General features: G+C 34.8%; 1 protein-coding gene across 1 annotated transcript in view; it reads left to right on the forward strand.

Annotated features, from left to right (window-relative positions):
* Positions 1-16,006, forward strand: part of LOC106082965 (putative uncharacterized protein DDB_G0277255) — a 40,071-nt gene extending 24,065 nt beyond the window's left edge. The window contains exons 4-5 of the mRNA XM_013245735.2: positions 11,835-13,069; positions 15,086-16,006. Of these exons, the coding sequence (XP_013101189.2) occupies positions 11,835-13,069; positions 15,086-15,676 (1,826 nt within the window). The 3' untranslated portion in view covers positions 15,677-16,006. The remainder of the gene's footprint in view (positions 1-11,834; positions 13,070-15,085) is intronic.
* Positions 16,007-21,570: the final 5,564 nt, after the last annotated feature.

A 21,570-nucleotide genomic window follows, 5' to 3' on the forward strand; every position in this document is an offset into this window, starting at 1 on the left:
TTTGAGTAGATAATCTTGAAAAACAGCCATAATTCAGTACTTGGGAGTATTTTTATCTCGAATTCATAGCCGCTACAGTTAGTTATGAGAAATTATTCGCTATATATGGAGGTTATTAATTTTGAAATTGTACTAAAAGAGTTCTCAGGACAAACATTTTTGGGCCCTTTATATAAAGGCCTAACGGAACACAAAGCATCCCCATCTTTTGCGATATAACCGAGATTACTTCAGCGGTAAACAACTTCTCTCCAAAGAGATGTGCGGCACGCCATTTGGACTTGGCAATAAAAAGGACATCCCTTATCATTGAACTTAAACTTGCATCGCACTCATTGATATGTGGGAAGTTTCCCCTTCTGCCTTAATAAAATGTTCATTGGCAAATTTGAATTACATTAATAGAAGTCCAAAAACATAAATTTCGAACGCCTGAACCCCAAAACCTCAAAAAGGAAAAACATAAAGACCGATCGGTATTACATGATATCTAAATTTCGAAAGGAAATCACGAATATCATATAGAAACTTAGAGACAAGTGTCAGGACCCCCGCTATGCTCCTTAAACTTTCTAGAGGCTCAATTAGTAAATTAAGGGGCGATATTGCCCCTTTCAATCCCCAAATGATCGGACAGATAAGATTCGAGCGACTAACAAGTGAATATCCCTATTTTATCGTGGCTTGTTGCATAAAGTAATCAACATGGCTCGAAAACATTCGAATTGTTTGAAAAATTTGTAGTGCTAAATCGGTCGCGGGGTACTACGGCACTCTTCAAGTGGAAAAAGTATTGAAAGAAGTACTTAAGTACTGACTTTTCTATCCCTTATAGGAAACCGTCTGGCTGTCATTTTCAAAATTTGAACTGATCACACAAATCATTTCCAAACTGTTTGTTTTCTCATATACTAGACGCGTGTGTGTTTACTCATGCTTTTGTCAAATCAACCACGATGCCTTGGTACGAATTTCGTACCCGAATACTTGCAATGTACAACGTACATTCACTGAAATCCGAATCAATCTTTCTTTTTGCTGAAGGACTCATTTTATGCATTCACTCATCTTGATGTCTTGTTTACCAGTTTTACTCAGTTCTCAATCGTCTCATACAATGTTGTATTTTTGAACGAAGAGTTCAGTTCTTGAAATAGCTCTGATTGTTAGTGTGTCTTGAAATCAAAAATTAATGATTTGGCGCCGGCCTTTGCTTCGTAGGTTACAATTGACCAGATCAAAATTCCGCAGAGCCAGTGGACTATCATAGGATTCAATACACAATTCTAGCCCATGGGTTTTCTTCTCCAAGTACGTCTCCAGGAATTTAAATGTATCTGATATTGAGATCGTTCTATCTAGTAAGCGTGGATTATGGAATTGAGATATCTTCAGGTCTCTGTTTTCTCACGTTGAGATCCTTCTGTTATGTCTCATTCCCAAGACTCTCTCGGCCTTCCTATAAAGACCATTTGGATTCCTTCCCCTCAGAAGTATTGTAACACTGTCTTTTTTAAAGACAGTCTTTTATGCCTGGTCGTAGTAATCACCCCAAGGAGCGTTGAAATAAATAATCCCTCGCGGATTCTTCTGCGATACCCTGGCTTCCATTTCTAACCCAAAAGAGCCATATCTTACCTACGTATGTGGCTTATTCAGTCCCTGAGAGCCTGGTGCGCCTACGATAGTATCTAAGTGTGGTGGTCCTGACATTGTAAACGACCCTTTGAATGTTAATGCACATGGCTAATGAGTAAATTTTATCACAGAAGGAATTCTTCCTAGAATATGGCGGCCGGATGGGGCGCTAGCTAGCCCGCCTAATGTCGTAGTGATGCCTGAAACACTCGATCAGGACCTCAAATGGCGAAAAGTTTTTATGCCTTTTACATAAACTCTTCACTAGACTAGACTAGACTGTCTCTGTTCCTCCCGTCATGACCTGCGGAAAAAGGGTGTCCATCATGAATCCCGTGTTGCCCGTTTTAATTGCTTCGAGTCGGTATTCAAGAATTGCATTAGGGCTTGGGTGTCATTAAAGGGCGAACAAAAATCGAAAAAAACTATTCAAACGCTTCCAAGATATGGCATTTTTATAGTTATTTAGTTATTCCGTTTGCAACACATCGAAATATCAATTTCCGATCCAACAAAGTATATATATTTCGGATCGTCGTAAAATTCTAAGACGATTTAACCATGTCCGTGTGTCTGTCCGTCCGTCTGTTGTAATCACTCTACAGCCTTCAAAAATTGAGATATTGAGCTGAAATTTGGCACAGATACGTCTTTTTGATGCACGCTGGTTAAGTTCCTGAACGGGCCAAATCGGGCCATATTTTGATATAGCGGCTATAAAGACCGATCTGCCGACAAAGGATCTAATGCCCATAAATGGTTTATTTTTAATCCGATTTCGCTGAAATTTAAAACAATGAGTAGTTTAAGACCTCTCGACATCTGACTTAAAAATGGTTCAGATCGGACTATATTTAGATATAGCTGCCATATAGACTGATCACTAGATAAAGGGTCTGAAGCCCGTAAAAGCTTTATTTATTACCCGATTTCGCTGAAATTTGAAGCAGCGGGTTATTCTAAGACATTCTAAGTCTACCGACATCTGACCTAAATATGGATTACATCGAACTATATTCAGATATAGCTGTCATATAGACTCATCTCCCGATAAAATCCACAAAATCTTTATTTTTTTATCCGATTTCCCTGAAATTTGAAACAGTGATTACTTTTATGTCTCCCAACATAGAACCCAAATATGGTTAAGATAGGACTGTATTAAGATATAGCTGTCATATAGACCGATCTGCCGATAAGGGGACTGAAGCCCATAAAAGCTTTATTTAGTACCTGATTTCGCTGAAATTTAAAACAGTGAGTATTTTGTGGCCTCCCAACATCCGATTTTAATATGGTTCTGATCGGAATATATTTAGATATAGCTTCCATATAGACCAAAATTTTGTTCTACAAAATTAAACAGTAACTTATATTTATTAGACCACTGAATGTCCGTGCCAAATTTGAGGAAAGGGTCTTTACATATGTATATACCCGAGGTGGTGGATATCCAAAGTTCGGCCCGGCCGAACTTAATGCCTTTTTACTTGTTTAAAATTTAGATAAGAAAAAGGGGACGAACTCACAACTTGGGTATATTGTTGTTACTACCCACCAATTAAATGTGAGAGAACATGTTAGCCACAAGTTGTCTCAAATTCATAATTATTCCTTCCCAACAAAGCCTTCAACAATAAAATTAAATGTTGTCGGTTTGTTTCTTGTCTCTTTCTTTCTTATCTCTGTATACGCTTTCAATCAATATATACATACATATGTAATGGAAATTTGTCAAAAGATCATTTCTTCCCACTTCAGCTCCCCTGAACTAGCGTTGTTATTGCATGCTAAGCCTTGTCGATTCATTTTGACAGTCGTACTTCGTTCGTTGGCCGGTGAGTTTCAATTAGTGCAGTGATTAATTAATTGGGATAATTAGTAAACTTGATCATTTTTGTTAGGAAATTTATATTTTGGAAAATGTGCAAATACAGACAGTGATAGAAAATTTTAATATGGCAAAACAGGTTAAATTGAATGAACTTAAAAATTATTTAAGAAAATTAAGGCTTTTTTTCACTGTCCGTTTTTCATAAAAAATGAAAAGAAAGTATGTTATAAAAAAATAAATAATAAAACAATAAAAATAAATAAAAATGAAATAAATGAAATAAAAACAAGTTGTAGTCCGATTCGGACCATAAATGAATTGAATGCTTAGCATTGTAGAAGTCAGTGTCTAATATTTCAGTCAATTCGGATAAGAAATGCGCCTTATTGGGGCTCAAGAAGCAAAATCGGGAGATTGGTTTATATGGGAGCCGTATCAAGCTATAGATCGATTCAGACCATATTGGACACGTGTATTGAAGGTCATGGGAGAAGCCGTGGTACAAAATTTCTCGGATGAGAATTGCGCCCTCTAGAGCCTCAAGAAGTCAAGATCCCAGATCTGTTAATATGGCAGCTATATTAGGTTTTGTACAGATTTGAGCCATACTTAGCACAGTTGTTGGAAGTCATAATAAAACACCTTATGCTAAATTTCAAGAAGTCAAGATCCAAGATCGGTTTATTTGGCAGCTATATTAAAACATGGATCGATATAGCCCATTTACAATCCCAACCGACCTACACTAATAAGAAGTATTTGTGCAAAATTTCAAGCGGCTAGCTTTACTTAAACGAAAGTACGCGTGCTTTCGACAGACAGACGAACGGACATGGCTAGATCGACTTAAAATGTCATGACGATCAAGAATATATATACTTTATGGGGTCTTAGGCGAATATTTCGAGGAGTTACAAACAGAATGACGAAATTGGTATACCCCCATCCTAAGGTGGGGGGAAAACAAAATATAGGGTAAGTGTATCAGTTGTCGGCAGTTTAAGGATTTTGCCTTTTTCAATCCATCCTTCTACCCGGTAAAATTTGTAATTCCATCGAAATTTAGTTTTTTAAAATGCGAAATTTTTCTTCCCGGTAAAAATGTTCAATTCCATCGAAATTTTTCAAAATGCGTTTTTTTTTGTTTTAGATGTATTAACCAAAATTGAAATTTCTTTTATTAAATTTGTGAAATGTTGACTTTTTTCAAAAATCTTCGGCATAATTTTCCAATGTTCGGCATGACTTGTTCCTAAAGTCGGTAAAGAAAATATTAATTGTTAAAGAAAATTACTGATACTCATATTTTAAAACATAGGAAAAACAAAAAAAAATCGTTTTAATGCGATGGGTTGAAAGTGACTTTTCAACAGTCGATCGAAAAGGTTCGATTAGGGCAGGGATTAGGGTGAGCAGAGTAATGTAGGGGAAAAGTTTTGAAGAAAAATTTGCAAATATGCGGACAGGATAAATAAATATTAAAAATAATTGGATAAAAGCCAGAGCCAACAGCAATTGGTGTCGCTTTAAATATTTCTATGAATAAAACCAAATCGAATTTTGAAACTAATAAAAACAAATTGAATTAATAGAAATTTTATGAGAAAACATAATTTTTGGTTCTGTGAAATGAGGTAAATAAAAGCTTAGATAAAGAATTGGAAGTTCGCACCTAGACTGGTTGGAGGCGTTATCTAAGAAAATATCGCAATCACAACTGGTGTGACTAGTTTGGTCATTTTAGTGCTCAAAAGTGTATATCTATGTGCCTGTGGTAATATTCAATTTCCTCCTCATTGCATATTTTGCAATAAAGACAGTGAAAATTATGCGCAATTTTCTTGAGATATTTAAAATGGCGGCTCATGCTATGTCACGTTGCATGCTGATGATCCAAATACATACGACATATATACATATATATCGTGTTATAGTTCATTGAGATGTCCTCTAGAGACAATCGGTCAACAAATTGTTTCAGTGATAGAACAGACTCCCATATTCATGGCCTCAAATGTAGTGTCCAGTTTGATTTCAATAGAAAGAAAAGTTACCATAGATATACATACGAAAAAGTTTTGTTAATTCCGTAGACTCTTTTGAAATTAAAAATTATGTTATGTTTTCAACTTTTTGTTTAATATTTTTACATACAATAATTAATTTTATTCAGTATTCTAAAATGCCAAGATTAAAAATTTGCAAAAACTGTATGGTAATTAAAAGAAAACAGCTTTGAAAAGTCAACCCATTTCGCATGAATGTCTACCGCATATTTATGTGCATATATGTGTGTATTCGTCGTGGGTGTGTGTGCTTTAAAATGCACGTGTGATTCGTATTTGACACTTGTACGACACTTCACCCTAATCATCAAATCGCAGACATTATGTGGACATACACACAAACATGTATAAACGTGACACAAAGTAATAATATGACATCATCAATATCATAAAAAAGAAACACAAGATCTATTCTTTGAAATAATTTCAATAAATATTAAGTGTGTTAGTTTAGCGCATAAAAAAAATCGGGTGATTGACAACAACAACAACAGCACAGCCTATTGCGAAACAAAGACAGTTGCTTTCGTGCTGCCCTTGCAATTTCGCGGTCATTCGTTCTATGACTCGGATATAAGATCTTCATTCTCGCCCACTCTCCCTCTTTCTCTTTGGGCAGATTATTACATCGATGTGTTGAGATTTCATAATTGGCCGGCACTCTAGACATTCCACAGTTGTTTTTTAACAGTTAAGCAGAGAAGTTCAATTAATCAGTGATTAAAGTGAAAATAGAATTTTGGTATGGACTCTTGCATTGACATGGTGTTGTTTCGTTAGAATAAAGCCGTCTATACAACAGTAGCTTTTTAGCAGCTGAATAGAGAGTTTTGATTTTTGCAGTGATTAAACTTGCACACACAGTGACAGTAAATTTAAATATTTAAACAAGATTTAGAAAACAATTTATAGTGAAATTATTAAATACATTTTTTTAGTACGTCTCTTTTTCAAGTTTTTTTTTGATAAAATGATTTTTTTAAATTTACGCACATAGTGACAAAAAACCAAATACTGAAAAGATTTTGAAAAGAATCGCTAGTGATATTATTAAATCAAATTAAACAATTTTTTTAGTCCTGCTTTGCATGAATTTTTTGATAAGTAAGTCAATATTCCGACAAAATGATTGCAATAAATTTGGGCTACTAGTAGTGTAGTGATTTTAATAAAGTAATTTTGTGACAGTAAACTCATTTTAGTTGTGAAATATTTGTGTAAAAAAAAGTGAAGCTATGACAAATTATTTGGTTATGCTAATGTTAAAGAAGTGTAAAAGCAATGTTGGGCATACTATTGCAAGCTTGTCGTTTCCTAAATTAATGTATTAGTATGTGTTCCAATAAAATAAATAGGGATTTTTTTTTTTAATTCTAAACTTGCTGAAGATTTAAATTCCCTCCAAGAGTCTATTTTATTCCATAAAAAATTGTGGCAAAGCATACATGTTTGAACGTGTTTGTTAGCCTTTATATCTATATACGTGCCAAAAAAAATCAGTTGCATCTTTTCACATTTCTAGGCTGCTAGTGTATTCTTTTATCATAGGAGAAAACACATGTTACTTTTTTGAAACACTTCAATATTTCCTTGATAACATAATACTTTTATGAATAGAGTGAATGTAGTACTGAATAAAATCAGCAAGTTTTTTTGCTGCGAAATCTAAAAAAAGGAATCATGAAAAATTTCATCAAAAGCGAATATAGTACCATTCTTTAATAAATAAAACAAATATTTTTACCATTTATGGGCACATGCATTTATTATTCTTCGTACTTACTCTCTCTTCTTCGTTATATAGAAGACTTAGATTTGTTAAAAAAAAGTTTCCAACTTTCTTTGTGGGTGCGTGTATGGTTATATTAATTTTCCTTTTTCTCGCATTTCTCTAGTAGACAATGAATCACTCTTTATTTCGTTGATGACAGCAACATATGGCATTTTCCTCAATGTCAAGTTCTGTCGGTTTGTTTTGAAAATGCAAAGCTAAATTGTTTAGAAACACCTGTAAAGAGAGACATTTTAGATTGAAAAGCCGGCTGTTTGTGGAGTCTCGTGACTTTTCAATACACAATGCAATAAATATGGGGGCCTGTTTAAGATGATAATCAAAAACGTTATACTCTCACATGTGCTTTGCCTCCAACATATCTATTTTTTTTTTAATTTTACTCATTTGTTTTTTGCTCTCTCCCTCTGTCTCTCTCTCTTTGGCAAAGTCAATGTTGAGATACATTTGTTTGTTCGCCTAAAATGAAAGTAGTTGCCTCTCTTGATGCCGTTATGTGGGTCAGTTTTGTTTTTATTATCTCTTCATAAGCAGTTTTAAACATGTTGTTGGCAAGGGCAAGTTGTATGAATTTTTTAAATTGCGTCAACATAAAGTTAATGTATGTATATGTGTGTGTTTTCTTTTGTTGCTACAAATACAAACATATTTAAAAATAAGAAGAGAGAGTAGAATATTTTAACCATGTTAGATACCAAATTCCATATCTAATGAACTTGAGCGCAAATATATATCCAAACATAACAACATGTCGCCAAACATAAAAACATGTCCCAAATTTAATGTAACTAACCAATTCATAGTATTTTCATAGGAGGAAAATTAATCCTTATATTCAGAAAAGTTGTTCCTTGAAATCAAAACGTGAAGAAAAAAAAACTAATTACAGATTCGGAAAGTTGTTGGAGGCAAAGAAAGAAAGTTGGAGGCGAGAAAACTTATTTCTTAATGCAATAAATCGATATACAAATGACGCCAAGCCATAAAAACTAACTCCAGAATCATAAAACATATCCCCAAAGTTTAGAGAAATATTTCAAAAAGACATTTTGTTTCTCGATTTCATGAAAAATTCCTCTTCTGTCACGTATAGGATTAACCATATAAAAATGTTTAAAATGTATGTATTATATATGAGTCAATAATCATTGTTCAAGTAAAATTTCTCAATACTTCCTACACCGATATTCACCAAACTATATATATATATACATAGATTTTTTTGACGGATTTCCCTTATAGAACTGCCAAAAAAACCTATTCATTCTTCATTAAGATATGTGATGCGGCCGCTAGCCGTTTAAGGTGCTGCGCTATACGTTTCCAAGAAAATTTTATAACTTTTTTTTAGCAGCTTGCGTCTACATGCAAAAAAAAAAAATTACACGCGGTAATAAAATAATCTCTAAAAGTAATGGGTATTGATAACCAAATTCTAAAAAATAGGCATATTTTTTCTTTATTGCGTATAAAAATAATTATTATCGAATATTTCTGTCGCCCTTTAAATTTGAGGGTACAATATTTTATTCCTATTCTATGTTGCCAACAGGTCGTCAATGGCTAATTTCACAATAATTTGATGTATTCCAAATAACAAGTCAATTTATTCTTTTTTTTCTTTTTGTGTGATACGATTAACTCTTATATTTGTCTCACTCTTAAAGGAATGATTTACACAAACGAACTAATATACGCGTACAACTACACATGCATATTTGCTAAAATGATCGGCATTGATGTAATGGTATAAATACTGTTATATTTCACATTGATGTCCAAAGAAAAATAATGTTTGGATTTAATTTAAAATAGAACTAATTACATATGTATTAATTTTTCCCCAAGAGTTTTTATAAAAGATAATCTTTTGTATACCTAACAATTATCGACTTTTTCATTTAGAATTACGCAAAATACATTCAGTCATTGTTCTAGTATACTTTTAATGTGTTGGTACACAATGTTTGAATGTGCGTATATGTGTTTTGCGGAAAAAAGGAAATGTATGATTTTATTTGACACTTGTTTCTTGGTTAATTGTTCCCCCACATCAAAGAGGCATATCTTCCAATTAAAAAGAAAACAAAAACAAGAGATCTGCCGTCTTGTCAACATGTAATCTAAAAACAAAAACAAATTAAAATTCACCCAGAGAGGTGTGTGCTCAATACTAACAAATTGATCATTTAAATTTTAAATCCACATTCACACAAACACATACCTTAGCGGCAAGTGGAGCCAGCCGCCAAAGAGTTAGACACAATGTCTATTTCTTTCTCTATATCCAACAAAAAACAACAATTACTATTGTCTCTTTCACTCTGATATCAACAAGTTTCATTTGCTCCCATACTCTCTCACTCTGAGCTCCATCAAACAAAATGCATTTGCGAGATGTATATTGTACTCTCTCTCTGCTCACATACATCCAGCACTCTGCTCTGTTGTGCTCTGTAGTTCATTTTTAAATACAAGCATATCATATTGATAAGGTATCAGTCGCGTGTCAACCGTTGAATAGTTCGCAGCAATACGAGCAATCAGCAGTAGAACAGTAGCAGCAGCCGGCATAAAGGCATTAAGGTAAAATATACGTGAACATAACAAGACAAATGATCATAGTATATATGCATTATTTCTAATATGATTTGAATGTATAGGCCTTTTTCCATGGAATTTATTTTTCAGTTTAGGGAAAAATAATCTTTATGAAAACAAAATGAAGAAAGCCATATCGACTTGGTCAATTGGCAGCGATGTTAAATAAAGAGAAAATACCTAGTCACTTTGTTGCAAATTTTTTTGCGGATTTAGCTTCCAAAACTCAAAATATTTCATACATATGTACATATTACCTATATACTAGCTGTTAACAATAAAAAAGTAAAGGTATTGGTGTAAAGTATTTTCCTTTGGTAATAATTACTAGTGTTCGAACAAAATAATTCAGCAAAATTCATGATTGTGCATGCATGTTTTTTGTTAAATACTCTTCCCCTCCCTTTCATCATTGTTTATTAGTATCTTTGAGATACAAAAGCAAACTTAACAGGCCCACACTCAAACACACTCTGTTTACCTATAGCTTTCTCAGTTGCGTGCGCTGTTTTGCTCTTGCGCTCTCTCTCTACTCTGTGGACAGAAAAATTTTCTATTGTTGGTTTTATATGAATCATCATACATGTGCTGTGGCGGTTCGCTGCTGTTCTCGTTTTGATACGATGGCCAGCCGCCGGTGTTTATGGTAGCTCTCGTGCCGTCTAGGGCAAATATAATGAATTGTTTGGTGGTTTGTTTATTTAGACATAGGCCCTCATAGTTATTTGATAGATTATACATTGAATTTTGTTGTTATTGTTGTCTTTTAAAGAAATCTAAATACATAGGTATTTTTGCATTGTTTTTTTTTTGAGAAATATGGATTTGCTAATAATTTAAAGTTACTTATGAATTTATTAAACAATTATAAAGGTTATCTTGTACTTTTTCTTTTTAAATTGTCTGCTGGCTCGTTTACCTTTTTCCAAATTCCTATCTGAGAGTTGTTTAGTTTACATTTTTTGGCTTACCTAGGTTTAATATCATTTTCCTGTTTGGAATTTCTTTAAATAATGACTTTTTTTTATTGATTTAATATATTTATATTTTTGATTGTATCAAGCTCCAATTTGCATTGTTAAGATGCGAATGAATTTCACAATGATTTCTTGGCTTTCATTGTTTTTGTTTTTTATGTATACATTTTATTTACAGCCTTAAAGTATGCTTTATTTTTTCTTCTTTTCAAATTCCTTAAGAGGAAGCACACAATGGGATAGCAAACTGTATTTTGACGAAAAAACAAAACAAATTAGAAAAGCAAAAAAAAAAAAATGATTTTAGTAGTTATAGTATAGGACAACAGTATACAGTATATTTTCTCAAAGAATTGAAAATATGAATGAGATAATTAACAAAAATTAGCTAATTTTTAACAATAGATCCAAAGCATTAAAGTTTGAAGTTGCCAATGTTGATGTTGATGACAACTTCAGTGGACTGCAAAATGGCGCCAGAGTTGGCTAACCCTAATAGGCAAGAATGGGAATAGTTTCCTTTTCCATTCTCCCTATCTCTAACAAAAATGTCTGGTTTGAAAAAATTCCAATTATTATCTCTTGTTGTTGTTCAGGGAATGTTGTTGGCCTCAATAAATAATTAGAATAAATTGTTAGCAATTACCCATTTACCTATTAAAATGTTTAAAACCTAAACTCATTTAAGTTCCCAAACAAATATACGCAGTCATTGCACTTTACTGGACTTGTACAAACGATACTTCCCCACTTCACTGGCCCTTGGGCATGACATATGTACCTAAATCTATTACACATACGTGTTTATTACTTACAAAAAATAAAAGAAATTAAACTAATTTACAATATTTCAAACTTTACTAATCTTGGTTTTGTTCTTCTTTTCCCCTTTTTGATTGTTTTTACCCAAAAAAAAAAAAAAACAGAGTACTTGCAGCAAGCCGCAATATCGACTTTGTCAGCAACAACTTCAAGCACTTCAGTTACAACATCAAATATTAATAACAGCAATAGCAATACCACCAACAACAACAACAATAGCACTATTAATTACAACAACCGCTATAACAGAATTACTAGTGACAGTGGTAAAGAAAGCAGCAGTAGCAGTAACACTGAAGTGAATCATCATTGCTTGGATACCTTTGAAAATTTTGAATTCGATATTGAACTGTTGACGGAAAATAAAAGCAAAGACCAGGACAAGGCATCAACTGGGCAATTGTTACAGAAACAATTGTCAGCAGATGATAAACATCATCTAAATCAATCTACAACAACAAATCTACTTGATCATCTTATTCCCTACGATATTGAAGAAGGAACGGATACGGATACCGAAAAGCAAAAGCAGCAATTGCAAATGATGCTGGATGAAATATTATTTGGCAACACAGAACAACAAAGTTGCTCTAACAACAACAACAACAACAACCCTCTTAATAATAATAACAACAACTGTGCTACCCTTAACCCCAACACCAACTCCACTGCAATGGATTTTAATAACGATAATTTCTTTGGTGACTGCAATAGCGATGACATCTTTAATTTTCCACCCACCAGCCAAAACTTAAACGATGATAATTTATTTTCTGATGATTTCGCTAGCATTAATTCAAGCATTGAAGACGCTGTGGATATTAACCATATGGATAATGCTGGTATACCTCTAATGGATTTTGATCTGTCACAGTGTAGCTATTCCAACAACTACATGCATTCGCAATCGCCTGATGTCATGTTCCCATGCGGTTCACAGGCAATGGCAAAGCCTCAAACATTGGCAGCAGCTCTTTCGCAAGAAATTTTGGAAGCTGAGCCCCATGTAGCCCCAGATTTAATTCATGCATCCACCTATTCCAATTGTGGTGTTGGCGATGATAATGACAATAACAATGCACCATCAATTCCGATTCAAGTTGATTTTATAGATGGCCATGATAACTTGCATGAAGAGACCGCAACATGCAGTGAGACTTCAACTTCAACCTTGCAGCCTATGGGTGGTGGATGTGAGTCGCCAAAGTTGTTTAATCCCTCGAAGAGTGAACGCATGCAGGAGAAACGTTCTAAACTACATTTGGACACCAAACGTCGCAGACGGATGGACGAGATCTCACCGATGGATACTCCAGGAATTGTAAATATGTTAGATGAGGTAAAAAATATATAAAATTTAAGAGACCCAAGTTATTAATTCCAATAATCCTTGACCTATCCCTATTCCCATGTTGGATTTTGACCAAATATCATATCATAAACCCAGATCAAATATCATAAAAAAGGATTAAATTACAAATTTTTTTTTCTAAAAAAAAAAAACATGAAAACCAAAAAGTTTAAAAAAGTTAGAATTTAACATTTCTCTTACATTTCATTCAAATGGCATGCTTCTACCATTGCACGTCGCGCTAATTAGTGAGTAGGTGGAAGCATGTAATCTTTTGGAGCCATAGCAATCTGATGAGGCCCTGGCAGGGCCGTAATCGCGATCATTGCTGAGACTCTTTAATTTTTTTTTTGATTTGAAATAGAAGCAAGAAAAATTATATTGGTTTAGACTGGTTAAACCAACAACAAAATAAATAAAAAACTTATTTAAAAAATACTATTTGGTTTATATAAACATTTTATATATTAAAGTTGGGTTAAAGGGCACGCAACTAGCAACCTTGATTGCGAGCCCCTTCACTCGGAGGGCTTAGGTTCTTATGTATGTTTAAGTTTTTACCGTAAAACAAAGAAATTGGAAAAAAATAATTAAAAGCAATATAAATTAACAAATAATTAAAGAAATACAAATTTATATTTTTATATTTATTACAAAAAGTTTTTACCCTTAAAAGAACCCTGTAAAAATTTTATTAAAAAAAAAAACAAGTAAAAGCGTGCAAAGTTCGATCGGGTCGAATCTTATATACCCTCCACCAAGGATCGCATTTGTCGAGTTCTTTTCCCGATGTCTCTTTTTAGCCAAACAAAGGAAAGAAAATGATAAAAGAAAAGAATTGCTTTGCAATTGGAGCTATTTCAAGTTATGGTGAGAATCGGACCATAATGGAATAAATGTTGTAGACTACTGTAGAAGTAATTGTGAAAAACTTCACCCAAATCCAATAAGGATTTCGCCCTTTAGGGGTTAAAAAAGTAATATAGGGACATCGTTTTATAGGGGAGCTGTATTAGGTTATAGACCGTATTTGACACATATGAGAGAAGTCGTTGTACAAAATTTCAGCCAAATCAGATACTAATTACGCCCTATAGAGTCTCAAGAAGTCAAGGTCCCAGATCGGTTTATATGGCAGCAATATAAGGTTATGGACCGATTTGAACCATACTTTGCACAGTTATTGCAAGTCATAGCGAAACACTTCGTGGAAAATTTTAGCGAAATCGGATAGGATTTGCGTACTCTAAAGGCTCAAGAAGTCAAAACCCCAGATCGGATTATATGGCAGCTATATCAGGTTATGGATGTGGTCCATTTATTTGTGCAAAATTTCAAGCGACCAGCTTTATTCTTTCGAAAGTTTCAGACAGAAGGACTGACAGACTATATATACTTTATGGGGTCTGAGACGATCAATTCGAGGAGTTACAAAGCGAATGACGAAATTATAAAATAATGAAAAATTCTATTTATTGGGTTGCCCAAAAAGTAATTGCGGATTTTTTAAAAGAAAGCAAATTCATTTTTAATAAAACTTAGAATGAACTTTAATCAAATATACTTTTTTACACTTTTTTTCTAAAGCAAGCTAAAAGTAACAGTTGATAACTGACAGAAGAAAGAATGCAATGACAGAGTCACAAGCTGTGAAATAATTTGTCAACGCCGGCTATATGAATAATCCGCAATTACTTTTTGGGCAACCCAATAATTATGTTTTTCTAAAAATTTACCGAAAAAATTAACATCCCTATACACAAAACTTAAGAAAGGCTTTATAGCAGGAATGGAAATCTGTCAAAAACGCCTACTTTAAGTTATAAGAATGTGGGCATAAGAATTTATTGTTATTAAATCTGTTATTGTTTAAGCAAAGGGATCAGTTTTTAAGACCCATGACATAAAATCTTTACCTATAAGGCAGCAAACCTAGCAAACCTTACAAACTTATTAGAACTTTCTCACTAATTCTCTATTTTTTTGTTTTCTTTTACTTTTTAGATGAGATTTTTCCAACAGCTAATGTCTAGCTCTCCTTCGAACGAGGCCAAAGCAGAAATCAAATTTGAAATAGATGAGGTATCATTGGAAAATGTTAATGTGGATGGTGGTGAATCCAATTCGATAATCATAAAATCTGAAGCCGATCATAGCAATTTCTCCGATGATATTTCTTCCTCCTGCACAACATACAGCTGTAACTCCAACTCAAATCAAACCAACTTTACCAACATTTTGAATGCTTCATCACCCTGCTCGCCTACCTCCTCCTCCTGCGCCTCGACCAGCACCAATACAAAACGAGGTCGTGGACGCCCCGCCAAATTGCATAGTGATATGCCCGATTTATCACAAATCGCCCATTTGTCCGAAACCGAACAAAAGAAGGTTTTGGAGAGAGCAAAGAATAATGAGGCCAGCCGCAAATCTCGTTTGAAGAACAAACAGCGTGACATTGAAATGGAAAGGGAGGAACTTTGGCTCTCAGAGCAGAACAGAAAACTTGAGGAGGAATATCAAAGTATAGAACATATGAGAATGAAATTTCAACGTGCCCTTAAACGTGTGCATCTCAGATTCTCACCATATTAAAAAAAAAAAAACACAACAAAAACATATTCTCAAGAATACGCATCTACCTGATTCGCAACTAGGCCTCATTTATGCTGGTGTCGCGGTAGCCATAACAAACATAGTTTCTTAGTTGTTGTTAGTTTTATTTCTATTATTAGTATAACTACTTAAAGTACTTTATCATACCTATACATACTAGAATATAAAACCCCTATAAGGGATAATTAACATCATATATTGCTAGTGTTTAAGAAGAATTTTTTAATTATCATCACTTGATATAAAACTCTATTAAAATTTTATTCCTTTTTTTGCAAATTGTATGTTAAAATATTTTATAAAAATACAAACATATTACGTTTCTCAATACAAAACCTTTGTGTTTTGTTTATTCTTCTTAATTATATTTTTTCTTCCACAATTTTATGGTATATTATTGAGATTGTCAATATACATATATATATATATTTTTTTTTTATTACAATGGGTTTGGATTTATTATACAAAAAAAACACACACACACAAAATAAACAATATATGTAATTTTTAATTTTTAATATAATTTATTCATCATGCGAAAATCTATCGCAACCCCCCCCCCCCCCCCCAAAAAAAAATATACAAAAAAAATAAATAAAAGTATGAAACATACATTTATGAATATATATATATATACTAATAAAATTGTATCTATTCTAGAAAAACATTGTAAACAAACATTAATGAAGAAAATCAGAAAAAGGAAAAAAAAGAACAAAATAAAAGAAACCATTGTTGATTAGCAACAGATTGTGTTTATAACACAAGATTTCAATAGACAAATTGTTTCATTTACAAAAAAAGGGGGGACGCGGGGATGCTAATTTTTATATGTTGGTACTTTTTTTGATTTATCACAAGTACCACGGTACCCGAGTCATTTAATGCGACAATAACCATATTTTATTGGGTTGGCCAAAAAGTAATTGCGGATTTTTCATATAGTCGGCGTTGACAAATTTTTTCACATCTTGAGACTCTGTAATTTCATTCTTTCTTCTGTCAGTTATCAGCTGTTACTTTTAGCTAGCTTTAGAAAAAAAGTGTAAAAAAATGTATATTTGATTAAAGTTCATTCTAAGTTCTATTAAAAATGCATTTACTTTCTTTTAAAAAATCCGCAATTACTTTTTGGGCAACCCAATATATACAGCCCAATTCTGAAAACTCCCTGGGAATAAACTCTCAGGGAATTAATTTATTTTCTTCCTCGAATAAAATCCTCCTATTCTAAATGAATAGGGAGTGGAAACATTGGGGAGAAGGAATTTCGAACTTTTGAAAACAGCTGTTTTGCTTCAGCTGTTTTATTTTGCCTAAGCATTTCCCTTTTATTTTTTGGAAAAAAGAACATAAAATGGAAAAAGAAACAGAACATAAAAAAGTTATAAAGGTTAATAAAAAAAGAAGGTTAACAAACTTGTTTAGTGTTGCTTTTGTAATGTTTCTTTTAATTGTTGTTGTTGTTGAAGCAGTGTGTTATACACTGAGTGTCAATCCAATGCGTACAGTTGGCTGCCATGGGATTGTTTATTTTTTGTATTTTATTAGTGCACAATTATGGCCTACAGCTTGTCACCATATTTCGGTGTTGTTCCAACAATCGTTGGCTAGATGCTTCCAAAGTGTTCTGGTAGACAGATAAATAAATTAATTGTTTCGTGTTGTCCCTGGTTGCATGCGGGGCACACATCCTGCATGTTGGCGTTTTCCCTTGCCAAAAGGAGTTAAGGTGGCTGCATCGTAATTAAAAGGTTGGCTTTTCCTTCGTCGTCATAAATGCTGTGCTGGTCTGTCTGATACGCCGCTTTATCGAGATTAGCTTAGGTTTAAGTGGCAGTCTGCCATCCGACTCACTTAGACGTTTTCGTCCATTGTGATACCACAGGAACAGAAGAAGGAAGATGCCTTCTAGTTCCTACTGTTGAACGATCCAAATCGCTTTAAAATGCCCAACAACTTGCGAATGTTCACATCCGCTAAATCAGACAGGGTTTTCAAAGAAATGAGAACCTAAAGTCTGCTTAAGAATTCCCTGGCAACTTGTCAAAACAGTGGTGAAAAACATATGATCAACTATGAACACTCTTTGCTCTATCGCTCTCTCTCTCTCTCTACATCTTTCTTCGGGTTGGCCTTGCTATTCAAATAAAATAATAATCCCACAATAGATGGCACAGAATTTTCTGTTAGTGATGCTCGCTGAGTCGATTTAGTCATGTCCGTCCGTCTGTCGAAACCACGATAGCGGTCGAACGCATAAAGCTAGCCGCTTGAAATTTGGAACAGATACTTACAATTGATGTAGGTCGTTGGGGCTTGCAAATGGGCCATATCGGATCAGATTTGGATATTGCTCCCATATAAACCGATCTCTCGATTTGACTTCTTGAGCCTCTGGGAACCGCAATTTTAGTCCGATTCGGCTAAAATTTTGCAGAGAGTGTTCTGTTATAACTTCCAAAAATGCGTCAAGAACGGTCTAAATCAGTCTTTAACCTGATATAACTCCCACATAAACCGATCTCCCGATTTGACTTCTTGAACCCCTGAAAGCTAAAATTTTGCACATAATGTTCTGTTATGACTTCCAACGTCAGATAAGGTCCAAATCGGTCTGTAACCTGATATAGCTCCCATATACACTCATCTCCAGATATGACTTCTTGAGCCCCTGGAAGCCGCAGTTTTTGTCCGATTTGGCTCAAATATAGCACATAATGTTTTGTTATGACTTCCAACGCCAAGTACGGTCTAAATTGGTCAATAACCAGATGTAACTCCCTTATAAACCGAACTCCCGATTTGACTTCTTAAGCCCCTGGAGGCCGCAATTTTTGTCCGATTTGGCTATAAATTTGCACCTCATTTTCTGTTATGACTTCCAACAATCATGGCAAGTACGGTCCAAATAGGTGTATAACCTAATTTAACTGCCGTATAAATTGATCTCCCGATTTGACTTCTTGAGCCCCAGGAGGCCACAATTTTTGTCCGATTTGACAAAAAATTTTTGCATAGTGGTCTGTTATGGCTTCCAAAGTCAAGTAAGGTTCAAGTCGGTCTATAACCTGATATAGGTTAAGTTAGGTTAGGTTTAAGTGGCAATCAGCCATCCGACTCACATAGACGTTTTCGTCCATTGTGATACCACAGGAACAGAAGAAGGAATATGTCTTCTAGATCCTACTGTTGAACCATCCAGATCGCTTTTAAAAGCCCATTAAATTGCGAATGTTCACATTCACTAAACCAGACAGGTTCTCAAAGATATGAGAACCTAAAGTTGAACTCCTTCTGACTGCTAGTGCGGGACACACACACAGTATGTGTTCTATAGCCTCTTCTTCTTCGATGTTCTCACAGCTTTTGCAAAAGTCGTTAGTTCCAACCTTCTGTCTGTCAGCTTGTTTTCCGATTAGACAGTGACCTGTCACAGTGACCGGACACAACGACTGAGACGTCTGCTCTAGCCAATGACAGCACAGCAGTAGACCTCTTCAAGTCTAGATTAGGCCACATAGTTTTGGAATGCTCAAAACCCCCTCTTTATGACCATCTATCATTCGTTTTTCAATTTTCAAGATTTTCCAAATAATTCCGCAAATTTTGCACTTACCTTCTTTTACAACTTCATTTGACGAGTTTTTTGTACCTGAACTCTAGCTACTGCCTTGAATCTTCATTAAAAGTAAATAAAATTAAAACAAATTTAATAATTACCAATAAACAATATTTTTATTTTTTACTTACCTCTGCCTTTTTGGATCCACTTTGGTGTTTTGGCTTTTGTATTTTCATGTAACGGCTGCTCTTTATAAAACAGCTGGCCTTTACCAAACAGCTGTTCAAAGTTGCAAATTTCTGCTGGCAAAAAAAGTCCCAGTAGAAATTTCCAGGTTCTCTATTTTCGAAATGTCAAAATTTGCTCTCTCTCTCGCACTCTCTTCTGCTGGCAAATAAAGTACGCGAACGACTTCCAGTAAAAATTTGTGGAAATTTGCACAAATTTTTGAGTTCCCAAACACAGCTAAAAATAGATTTGAGTTTGAGCGAGATAAGAAAAATTTAACTGCGGCACATTGTTGACGGTTCAAATAGCGGAATATTCCCCAGCAAATTATGGTCCCTTTGATGGAACGCGCACTTCTGTCGCTGTAGCTAAGCAAATTTCTAGTAGAGACCACGAGACTGTTAATGAAGCAAGGCTACCTGATGGATCAGGTATATTTACAGCAGAGCTCACAGCTATATATTCTGCAGTTTCCTTTACTCGAAAAATTTCCAGCACATTAATATGCAGAGATAGTCTTAGCACATCTTTGTGGAGTGCCCCCACTCTAAGATAAACAAGCCTATTAGGCAAATTCTTAACTGCAGTGTTTTTTGACAGAAATAAGGATATCGTTAAAACGGCATAATATCAACGAGGTATAGACCCGAATTTTAACACCTTCAAATTTTAATTTAAACTGGGCAGCTTTTCTACACAAAGCGGGCGCACATGATCCCCGTTACCCGGCGCCTCTTTCTGTATATGGGCTTATAATAGTAATGCTATCCGTGTTACTCGTAGGCACGTCGATGTGAGTTGTCGTACTTTGATGGAAACAACGAATGACTCTCCTTGTCGCACAATAAATTGACATTTGAACAACCTTCGTTTGTTTACGTTAAGCCTGGTACTGACTTCAAATGTGCGGAAAATGTTGCTAAACATCAATTAAATTTTGTGAAATCTCACAATGTTTCCAACAGTGTTGCTAATTTGTTTAACACTCCGGTATTTTGCGCTTTCAGTAAATGGAACATTCTCTCCTCCCAAGGAGACAGATGTCTTGTACGCCCCCACGATGCCAATGAATACCGACAGGGTCTATGTTTTGGCATCCAAGTATTCTTCTATTTTATACACAAACTCGTGCAGGGCAGTCTCCATCGACCATCCCTTAACATAGGCATGCTGTTTGTTCGCTGGATGTCCTACTCTTTATCATCGTGTTCACAATGCGTTCCATGGTTTTGAGTAGAAAAGACGTAAGGCTTATAGGCCTGTAGGCCTTTGGTGTCGCATAACTTGCCTTGCTGGGCTTGGGTATAAATACCACCATTGCCTCCTGCCAGGATTTCGGAGTATATAAGTCCCAGGCACGCTGTGAGTAAGTAAGTTATTAATAAACTTTTCTTATAATAGTGTTGATGATGAGAAAGTACAGGGTATTGTGGCAGTGCTGATATAGGGGGCGACGAGGTGTGCACCAAGAGCAGCACTGAATGCGATACTTCATTTGAGACCTTTGCACTTGTACGTGGAGGGCGTTGCGCTGAGTACAGTCTTCAGACCGAGAGAGTCAGGAACTCTTACTCTTCGGATTTCGGGCATTCGTTTGTTTTGCGGTAGGCCGATGGCTTCGTGGGGCGACTACATGACATTGCCATTGCCAAACTGATCTTTCCTAGATGGCGATTTGCAGTTTGTCTTCTCGGAGAGGAAGTTTTGGGCTGGGGGCCTCCCGAACTTCTCTGGTCCCTCTGTACACACGGATTTATACAATATGAATGAGGGCACTGGGGCAGATGTTTTTCAAAATCCGTAGTGTCTTTCATATCCCTATAGAAAATAAAAAGACAACATTTCTTAAAAAATTTAAATTAACAATTCTTGTAAACAGATGCTTGTCATTGTTCGATGCATTTATTAGACGTTTAAAATCCACGAAATTTGACAATGTTGCTAGCAACATGTTGAAATCATTTTGTAAAAAGTTTTATACCCTCCACCATAGGATGGGGTGTATACTAATTTCGTCATTCAGTTTGTAACTACTCGAAGTATCCGCCTGAGACCCCATAAAGTATATATATATTCTTGA

The sequence above is a fragment of the Stomoxys calcitrans genome, chromosome 2 (genome assembly GCF_963082655.1).
Source record: "Stomoxys calcitrans chromosome 2, idStoCalc2.1, whole genome shotgun sequence".
NCBI lineage: Eukaryota > Metazoa > Arthropoda > Insecta > Diptera > Muscidae > Stomoxys > Stomoxys calcitrans.